The sequence below is a fragment of the Neoarius graeffei genome, chromosome 7 (assembly GCF_027579695.1).
Source record: "Neoarius graeffei isolate fNeoGra1 chromosome 7, fNeoGra1.pri, whole genome shotgun sequence".
In the NCBI taxonomy this organism is placed as follows: domain Eukaryota; kingdom Metazoa; phylum Chordata; class Actinopteri; order Siluriformes; family Ariidae; genus Neoarius; species Neoarius graeffei.
In genome coordinates this window covers 3,141,047-3,150,467 of record NC_083575.1, presented here as the reverse complement: position 1 = coordinate 3,150,467, position 9,421 = coordinate 3,141,047, and the positions used below count along the sequence as shown (strand labels likewise).

The window sequence follows — 9,421 nt, the reverse complement described above, 5'->3', positions numbered from 1 at the left end:
CAGTGCTGTATGTAAAATATTTAATTTGTGGTTTGTACATAAAGGATAAAGAGAGAGATAAAGAGAATTCCCTTTAAAAGCTTTTATAATTTACTTCTATTTTTATCATCGTCATGTGTTTATCGATCCAACCTGGAATTAACTCTGTGCTGTGAGATCAGTGTGCTGTGATGGAGGAATATACGTGGTGGTGTTCATTCAGAAGGAAATGAGTTTAAATCCCAACCTCTGAAAGCAATTCCACCTGGATGTCCATTTGGATAAAAGCATCAGCTGATTGAGTAAATTTACAGAAAGCAGATTTTATATTTTATCAAAGAAAAAACAGTATGACGTGTAAAAGACTAAGCTCACATTCAGCGACACAGAGACGACAGGATGTTTACTTCCTATACAAACTCAACACTGAGCTGCGACACTGCTCACAGAAAGCACTTCAATTCAGACTTTATGCAAATTAGTGATGACACAGTGATTAAAATGATTGGCTCGGATGAATTCTGCAACGTGCGCAAGTCTGATTTCTGATGCTTTCACCTAAAAAGTCAGAATGAAGTGTGGAAATTATACAATTTGGCTTTTGCCATTTATTTTCTGAAATATAATAAATTCACCCTCTTGCGCGTGTGCACCTCTCTCTCTCTCTCTCTCTCTCTCTCTCTCTCTCTCACACACACACACAGAGTGAGAATAAAATCTAACATTAATAAAGATATTTAACACGTTTCTAAATGTTTCAGGTCGTCTCCCTACATGTCCGTTGCAGCACACAGGAAGTCCTCACTGAGGTCAGAGGTCAACTGAGGCTCACGACCCCTGAACTCCGTCACTTCCACCTGGCCATGTGGAGGGTGCACTAGTGTGTGTGTGTAGCGCAGGTGTGTGTTCTGCACACAGGAGAAATCCACATCTCTCTCACACTCCTGTTTGACTGAACAGAACACTGAAGATTCCCCCGAGTTAAAGAGCACCGAGCTGGACTGCAGAGGAACCAAACGCCCCCGATCCTGTTCCACAGCCAGGCCACTCACACTCACCAACACTACGGGGAGGAGAGAGAAAGAGTGCAAGAGGAACAGAAAAAAGAAAGAGGGGGATGAGGAGAGAATCGTTTAAACTTTTTTTTTTAAACAGAAACAAGAATGTTCTGAATGTTCCCTAAACACTGCACGCCTTCGTTATTTTTTTTTTGTTTTCTAAAGTTCTAAAAGTTCCAGTTCTCCTTCCTTGTGGCAAATCACAGCAAGCTGTTTTTCTCTTAGACAGAAAAACTGTCCGTGCCTTGTTCCAAATAACAATAACCCACTAATAATAACCCTGAGGGTTCACTGCACAGTCCCCAACTCGAGAACCCAAACGTGTTCTTCAGCTAGAATCATAAGATCTGAATACAGGAACGGAATCTTCAGGTTGAGTGTTCCTCGGTCTGAAAGGGATGAAAACTAGAACAGAGTTCTCTGGGGAATCAAAGAGTTCCTTGGGAGACCTTCTGTGAGGGAACACCTGAAGGGTCTATTGAGAACCTTACAACAGAATGTTTCCCAATCAGAAAGGGGGTGGGAGGATAGATAGATAGATAGATAGATAGATAGATAGATAGATAGATAGATAGATAGATAGATAGATAGATAGATAGATAGATAGGAGTGGGGGAGGAACGGCTGATATTCTCTGTACACTGTAAAAAATGATTTGTTGTTTTAACTTAAAAACTGGGCGGCACGGTGGTGTAGTGGTTAGCGCTGTCGCCTCACAGCAAGAAGGTCCGGGTTCGAGCCCCGTGGCCGGCGAGGGCCTTTCTGTGTGGAGTTTGCATGTTCTCCCCGTGTCTGCGTGGGTTTCCTCCGGGTGCTCCGGTTTCCCCCACAGTCCAAAGACATGCAGGTTAGGTTAACTGGTGACTCTAAATTGAGCGTAGGTGTGAATGTGAGTGTGAATGGTTGTCTGTGTCTATGTGTCAGCCCTGTGATGACCTGGCGACTTGTCCAGGGTGAACCCCGCCTTTCGCCCGTAGTCAGCTGGGATAGGATCCAGCTCGCCTGCGACCCTGTAGAACAGGATAAAGCGGCTAGAGATAATGACATGAGATGAGAACTTAAAAACTAGTGCAAGGGCTGCCTTAAAATTTTGAGTTCATTGAAATTCACATCGTAAGTTAAATTGTTGTGAACTTACTATATTAATTTCAGTGAACTCAATTTTAAGGCAGCCCTTGCACCAAGTTAAAATAATAAATCATTTTTTACAGTGTAATGTCAGTGAGAACAGGAAGTCACTCATCTCTTTGATGTTCCAGTCCATTAAACCTTCCCTATAAACAGCTAAAATATGCAACATGTTGTTTATTAATAAAGTAAACACTGATGTTGAGGGCGTGGCTGTGGGATAAGTGGAATAAAACACTCCAGATTGTGCTGTTCTGTGTAAATAATCGACTCCGGAGTGCTCTCCAGATTATTTCTGTATCAGCACACACTCTGCAGTGTGTTCTTCCATCGTTAACTCTCACCTTGCGTTGAAGCAGCAGGTGAGGAAGACGAAGGCAGCTGCATCTGAGGAAGAGTTAGAGAGTCTCTCATCAGTGAGGTTTCTTCACCTCCCCCTCCTGCTGTGGCTTCATCTTCCTGAATGTAACCCGTGAGCTGGATCTTCTTCCTGTGATCGTAGTCTAACCTTGAACCTGAAGCTCTGCTGTTCATCTCCGCTTCGGTGTCTCTGAAGAAAGAGATCGCCAACACGCCATCTTCTCCTCCATCTAATCTGTCCATCCTTTTCTCACGCACTCTGTCTCTATCAGGAGAACTGATCGCTTCTGATCGGTCCATTTCTTTATTGCTAGCTCCGTCTCCATTTTCAGTGCCACTGGTTTCAGGTCTGTACCCCTGGAGGGCGAGAGCCGGAACCCCGCCGAACAGCAGGCTTCCTGTGGAGGAGAGGAACCTGGAGGAGGAAGGAAGGAACGTCCCGTTAAACAGAAAGTTTTTATCGTCTTCCGTCGGATGGAGTTCTGGGGTTTGAGAGCAGAGAGATACGCGTGATGTCCTGTCAGCAGAGCCTGAGAGTGGACACGGAGACAGATCCTCGCGTCCTTTACTGCTCTCGTCCTCGGTGCTGTGGTTCCCGTCTGATTCACTGACAAAAAGACACAGAGAGAAAAGACAAAAAGGTGGCATTTTAAATATCTGTAACTCGTCCTCACAGCACCTGTCTCTGCCCAGCCACAGCGGAGGAGCTGCTCTTTGGGCTCAGTAAAGACCGGGAGGTTTTGGAGAATGGGCATCGATCAGAAGAGAAAAAACACGATTGCTCTGGGCATGTGTTTTTATTCTGCAAACCAAACATCAAAGAAAAGCATCAGCACTGTGTGCAGTTTAAAGCTACGCTAATTTAATTTGTTGAATTAATAAAATAAAACCCGTGTGTGTGCACGCTGTGTCCACAGTGTGAAGGATAATCTCATCTGTTCAGCTTCCAGAGAAACTCGACTTTCTTTTAGAATTTTATCCATCAATGCATCACTCCCCAGACAACACAATGGCTCTGATAAGCCACGCCTGCTCTGATGTCCTCCATTGGGGGGGGGAATAAAAAAAAAACCCACAACTTTTGTGGACATTTAATTTATAAGTATTGTCATATTTATGTATTGAATACTGATGCTGGATTTAATGCTCGAGCCAATATCATGGAAGAAATGTGCTTCAGTTCATGATCAGAATCGAGTGTAACGGAAACACGCCTCTGTTTTAGATAAACCCCGCCTCCACGTGTGTAACTCTCAAGTAACTTCTAAAGAGCACTTCAGTCTGTAGCCGAGTTCTGATGGGTGTCGTTTCAGGATTAAACCCTCACCGAGCACTGAACCCTACACCGTGTGATTAATCTCAAACATTCACAACTTTGCAGAAAAGTTGCTCAGAATTCTTACTTCTCAAGAGCTCTTCCTGTAAATCAGCTACACTCGATATCCCACAATCCCTTTGGCTTTCCTCACTCACTTCTCATATTCATCAATCTGAGAGAAAAAAATCCAAAAGTCACCAAATGACCTCTGATGACGGCGATTCTCACGCAAAAGTAACTTTGAGCAGTGTGACATCAGCATTGTGCGTTTGTGAGTGTTATTGTGCGTATTTATGTATGTTTGCATTGGTGTGTGTGTGTGTGAGTCAGAAAGAGGCCGAGCGTGAGGTCACCTCCGCCAGGTGCACATCAGCTTTGTTCACAAAAGTGAAAAGCGTGTAAAGGAGAAGACATAAATGCTGGCTGCAGGGTGTCTGTGTGTTTATGTAATGTGGGGGTCGTCTACTGCTGAAGAGGAGGTTTTCCTGTTCCCTGAGGCTAAAGGGCAAAGTAAATAGTGCAGAGTAATGTATAAAACACAAAACACACACACACACACACTCAAGGTGAATTAAAAGCTTTCTGCTGGTGATTGACAGGATTGTATAAAAGCAGTTTAATTTCTGGTGCTGAGTGAGTGCCGCGCTGCTCCGTCTGCATACACACCTGACATGCAAATACATGACTAAAGCATATAAAATATATCATGCAGGTAAACTCAAATCAAGGCATCAGGAATATCATCAACTCCACTTATTTACACTCTGATTAGTGTTATAGATTTTAATATTGTTAATAGCAGGCGGCACGGTGATGTAGTGGTTAGCGCTGTCGCCTCACAGCAAGAAGGTCCGGGTTCGAGCCCCGTGGCTGGCGAGGGCCTTTCTGTGTGGAGTTTGCATGTTCTCCCCGTGTCCGCGTGGGTTTCCTCCGGGTGCTCCGGTTTCCCCCACAGTCCAAAGACATGCAGGTTAGGTTAACTGGTGACTCTAAATTGAGCGTAGGTGTGAATGTGAGTGTGAATGGTTGTCTGTGTCTATGTGTCAGCCCTGTGATGACCTGGCGACTTGTCCAGGGTGAACCCCGCCTTTCGCCCGTAGTCAGCTGGGATAGGATCCAGCCCGCCTGCGACCCTGAGCAGGATAAGAGGTTACAGATAATGGATGGATGGATTACTATTAGCTGAGCCATAATAGTGGACATTAGTGTCATTACTACATAATAATAATAATAATAATAATAATAATGCCATGGCCTAATGGTTAGAGAAGCAGCTTTGGGACCAAAAGGTCACCAGTTTGATTCCCTGGACCAGCAGGAATGGCTGAAGTGCCCTTGAGCAAGGCACCGAACCCCCAACTGCTCTGGGTGTGTTGTATGTCACTTTGGATCAGAGTGTCTGTTAAATGCCATTAATAATAATAAAAATGTCACAGTAGTAGTATTAAAGTATTTTATAAAAATGTGTGTTGTGTTAATATTCGTACAGTACAATCAGTATTACTACCAGAGGTAAATCAAAAATGTTAAGTATTATTAGTATAATTGTTATCATAAGAGGTGGTGGTAATATTGGTATGATGCAAAGTATTAGGAGGTTTACTAGTAGTACTCGTGGGTTTAGTAGTAGTATAAGTGGGTTTAGTTGTAGTATGAGTGGGTTTAGTTGTAGCGTCAGTCAGTTCTACTCGAGGTCGAGTCATAAAGACCATCATAAAAATGTTACCTTCTGCCATCTGGCAGGGCACACTGCAAAATAGATGCGAGTGGGGAGTCAAACTCTCATGGTTACCAGAGGACCCGCCCCCCACTGTAACCCTAACCGTCTAGGTGAGAGGCCAAAGGCTACGGAAACGGAGATCAGCGCCACACCAATACGCCTCAAAGAGCTGGTTAGTACTGGGACAGGAGACTGCCTGGGGAGACCAGATCCTGGTGTGGAAGGGACTTTGACTTGATTTAATGGATTTAGTAGTATCAGTAAATTCAGTAGTGGTATTAGGCTTAGTTGTAGTATCAGTAGATGTAGCTGTAATATTAGCCCATCCTGATGACATCATGGCGTTTAGTGGTTCGTGTCAGTGGTGCGTTTCAAAGCGTTTGGGGAAACACGGGTGAGAGCTACAGTACGTCTGAACCCCCGCTGTGTGCACTGCTCCACTCTGTTCCACTCCAATGTAAAATCTCACCACTGTGATGGTGATGCATGGATTAATGCGGACAACAACGATAACGTGATACAGTTACACGCCGATTCACAGAGAAACTCATCTTAGAGCTGTAAAATATTTTCCTGCTTTGACTGTTAAAGATTCTTCAATATTCACTATTTCAAGAAAAATCTCTGAGCTTATAAACTGCCAAAGAAACTAAACTGAAAGTTTGGCCACTCAAGTGTGTTAAATTCACCCAGAAATGGAAGAGTTCCCACACTGCTGGTCTCCATGAAGGAAATCAAGCGCAAATGAACATCTCCTAAACCCCGAGTTAACTCCTGAAAGCAGGCGTGCAGACCTCAGGAGGTTCTTCTCATCGCTGTGCCGCTGCTGTATCTTTTAGACCTTTATTTCTGTAAACTTTGCTGATGTGATGTGGCTTTAAACCGGAAAGTGAATTTCAGGGACAGCAGTGAGGTTGAAGCTCCACTGAAAGGTTCACGAGTCATTCCTGCTTTCAGGTGGAAGATGAACACTGAAGGTACAGGACGGGGTTTAGTCTGGTGGGCCTTTCCCCCCCACCACCACCTCTTTGCTTTGCCTTGCCTTTAACCCACAATAAACCCTGACACTTGTTAGAATCTTTATTTGCATGTTGTACATTTGCATTTTGTTCACAGCTCACCTGCAGGCAGTCCCCCTCACCTTTTGGACGGGTTCCGGTCTCTCTGCCGCCGGTTTTTGAACCAGTTGCTGACCTGAGTGAGCGACAGTCCCGTTACTTTTGCCAAGTTGCGTTTGTCCGCCGGTGCCGGGTAGCGGTTGCGCATGTACGCGTCCCGGAGCGCGTTTCGGGAGCGCGCTTTGAAGCAGTACACGGTCTCCTCTCCGTCCCAGATGGTGCGGGGCAGCGGGAACTTCCGGCGCACGCGGTACTTGTCCACAGCGCCGAGCGGGCGGCCGCGTGCCCTCTCCGCCTCCGTGTAGCGCGCCTTGTACCAGAGCTCCTGCAGCGCGCCGTGGCACCCGGGACTGAAGCTGTGGCCCTGCAGGATCCCGTACAGCTCGCCGTAGCGCGCCTGGTGGAAGGCGACGAGAGCGCGCGCGCGGAGGACACTCTCACCGCCCCCGTGTGAGCCGCCGCCGCCGAGAGCGCGCAGGAACCGGGCCAGCTGATCCACCCGTCCCGCCTGCTGCAGCGCCTCGCACACACACGCCACCTGCTCGGCGGAGAAGCACAACGAAGACACGGATGATGATGATGATGATGAAGAAGAAGAAGGAGAGATATCGGCAGCGGCGGGCGCGCGCGCAAAATACTCAGAGTCGTCCGCGTCCTCGTCGCCTTCCTTTGCGTCCCGGGGCGGAGCGCGGAGCTCCGGGGTCTGACTCACATTCAGGCCACAGGAAGACATGCCGGAGTTATTTGTTCACTCCATTCAGTCACTCTTCCGCCTCGGGATCCGGTTACCGGGTGTCGGGTGTCCTTTCGCCAAATGTTACCTTTACCTCTCCGAGGAATCCTATCACGGGAAGGGGGAGGGGCGTGTTCCCTTCCCAAAGACGAGACAGGCTGAAACAGACGAGGGGGGAGGAGCGAAAGAAATCCTTACCTTTCAGGTGCACCAGGTGTTTCCTCTGGAGAGACCTGATTGGTGAAGGGACTGTAGAGGCGGGGCCAGCGCAGGTCTGGTTCTCGCGCTCAGAACAACTCCCCTTCTGCGAGCTCACCTGCGCACAGGTGACTGTTGGGTTGCGCCTCACTCGCCTCCTGTTCTAAACGACTCAGGAGCACCAGCGGACCATCAGCTCCCTCAGGTTCCGTCCCGCGCACCAGCTGGCATTAAAGGGGACTGGAACATGTTCACTGCGTAAAGACGGCATGTTCAGTTCAAACCTGAAATCAATGAAGTGAAATCAGCCTGAGGGCTCACCTGCGCAGGTGTTTCCTCTGGAAAGACATGATACATCCATAAAGGGGCGGGGCCAAAGGTCGGATCTGAGCTGTCAATCAAAAAGCATCCAGTCTCAGAACTCACTTGGGCTAAATCTCATCTCATCTCATCTCATTTCATCAGAGGCGATTCTAGAGTCTGTTGTGGCCCCAAGCAAAAATTTCCAGGGGGCCCTTCTGACCAGTGTTCATCACCAATATGTTATAAATAATCTGACACCAACGAAAAATGTATGAAACCAAAGTTTTTTTAAATTCCAAATGTGAAAATACAATGGTAAAGAACAATAAAAACAATAAAAAACAAAACACATAAGCCCTCAGGCCCCGACTCTCGGGGGGCCCCTGGGCCAGGGGGCCCCAAGCAGTTGCCTGCCTTGCCTGTTCACAAGCTGCACATCTGCATCTCATCATCTCTAGCCACTTTATCCTGTTCTACAGGGTCGCAGGCAAGCTGGAGCCTATCCCAGCTGACTACGGGCGAAAGGCGGGGTACACCCTGGACAAGTCGCCAGGTCATCACAGGGCCTTGGGCAAAATGTGAAGAAATATTTATCACATTGGTGAAATGTTTACACTCAGATTTAAGTCTAAATATAATTTTAAAGAAATAAATTTCCAGCCAGTGACACTGATAAAAATGTGTTGTGTCGTTTTTTATAAACAGCACTTTTCAGTTTAACATCATTAACTCATGCAGAATTAATTCAGGGGCGGCACGGTGGTGTAGTGGTTAGCGCTGTCGCCTCACAGCAAGAAGGTCCGGGTTCGAGCCCCGTGGCCAGCGAGGGCCTTTCTGTGTGGAGTTTGCATGGTGTCCGCGTGGGTTTCCTCCGGGTGCTCCGGTTTCCCCCACAGTCCAAAGACATGCAGGTTAGGTTAACTGGTGACTCTAAATTGAGCGTAGGTGTGAATGTGAGTGTGAATGGTTGTCTGTGTCTATGTGTCAGCCCTGTGATGACCTGGCGACTTGTCCAGGGTGTACCCCGCCTTTCACCCGTAGTCAGCTGGGATAGGCTCCAGCTCGCCTGCGACCCTGTAGAACAGGATAAAGCGGCTACAGATAATGAGATGAGATGAAAAAAATAAGGTACACTTTGTAGTAGCTATATTAGGTGTAGTTTCAGGGATATGTCAAAACACAGTAAAATACACAAAATTGAGTTTTTTTTAAATCTAATTGTAACAAACTGCTGCTATTAATTCCACAGCGAAATAAAAATCAATGAATATTTATTTATCCCCTTATATTCGAACAAAAAGGAATTTTCGGAATAGTAAATGTTTTGGCAGGAACTTTAGAGCAGGTGGACAGATGTTCTCCTTCCGGAAGACGTTTTTTGTAACACCGCAGCACAGAGCCCGTTCTAATGTGATCCCTCCTCCCTGCAGAGGAACACTACACAGTGTAGGAAGCGGTACAGCCTACTTAGTGCCCTTATATGAGTGTAAACGTGGTGATTGAGGA

At 46.7% G+C, this 9,421-nt stretch overlaps 1 protein-coding gene across 4 annotated transcripts; it reads right to left on the bottom strand.

Moving 5' to 3' along the window:
- Window positions 1–7,516, bottom strand: LOC132889026 (homeobox protein SIX4-like). Of its 4 annotated transcripts, XM_060925146.1 has the most exons (3): window positions 6,705–7,516; window positions 2,510–3,132; window positions 1–1,042 (listed from the first exon to the last, which is right to left on the bottom strand). In XM_060925146.1, exons 1-3 carry the CDS (start codon window positions 7,412–7,414, stop codon window positions 750–752), a joined length of 1,626 nt encoding a protein of 541 aa, XP_060781129.1. In that variant the 5' UTR covers window positions 7,415–7,516; the 3' UTR covers window positions 1–749. The 4 variants fall into 4 exon arrangements, with proteins under 4 accessions (XP_060781129.1, XP_060781131.1, XP_060781130.1 ...); XM_060925148.1 differs by lacking the exon at window positions 1–1,042 and having other exon boundaries at window positions 3,046–3,132; window positions 6,685–7,516; XM_060925147.1 differs by lacking the exons at window positions 1–1,042; window positions 2,510–3,132 and adding an exon at window positions 4,868–4,976.
- Between the last annotated feature and the right edge of the window lie 1,905 nt (window positions 7,517–9,421).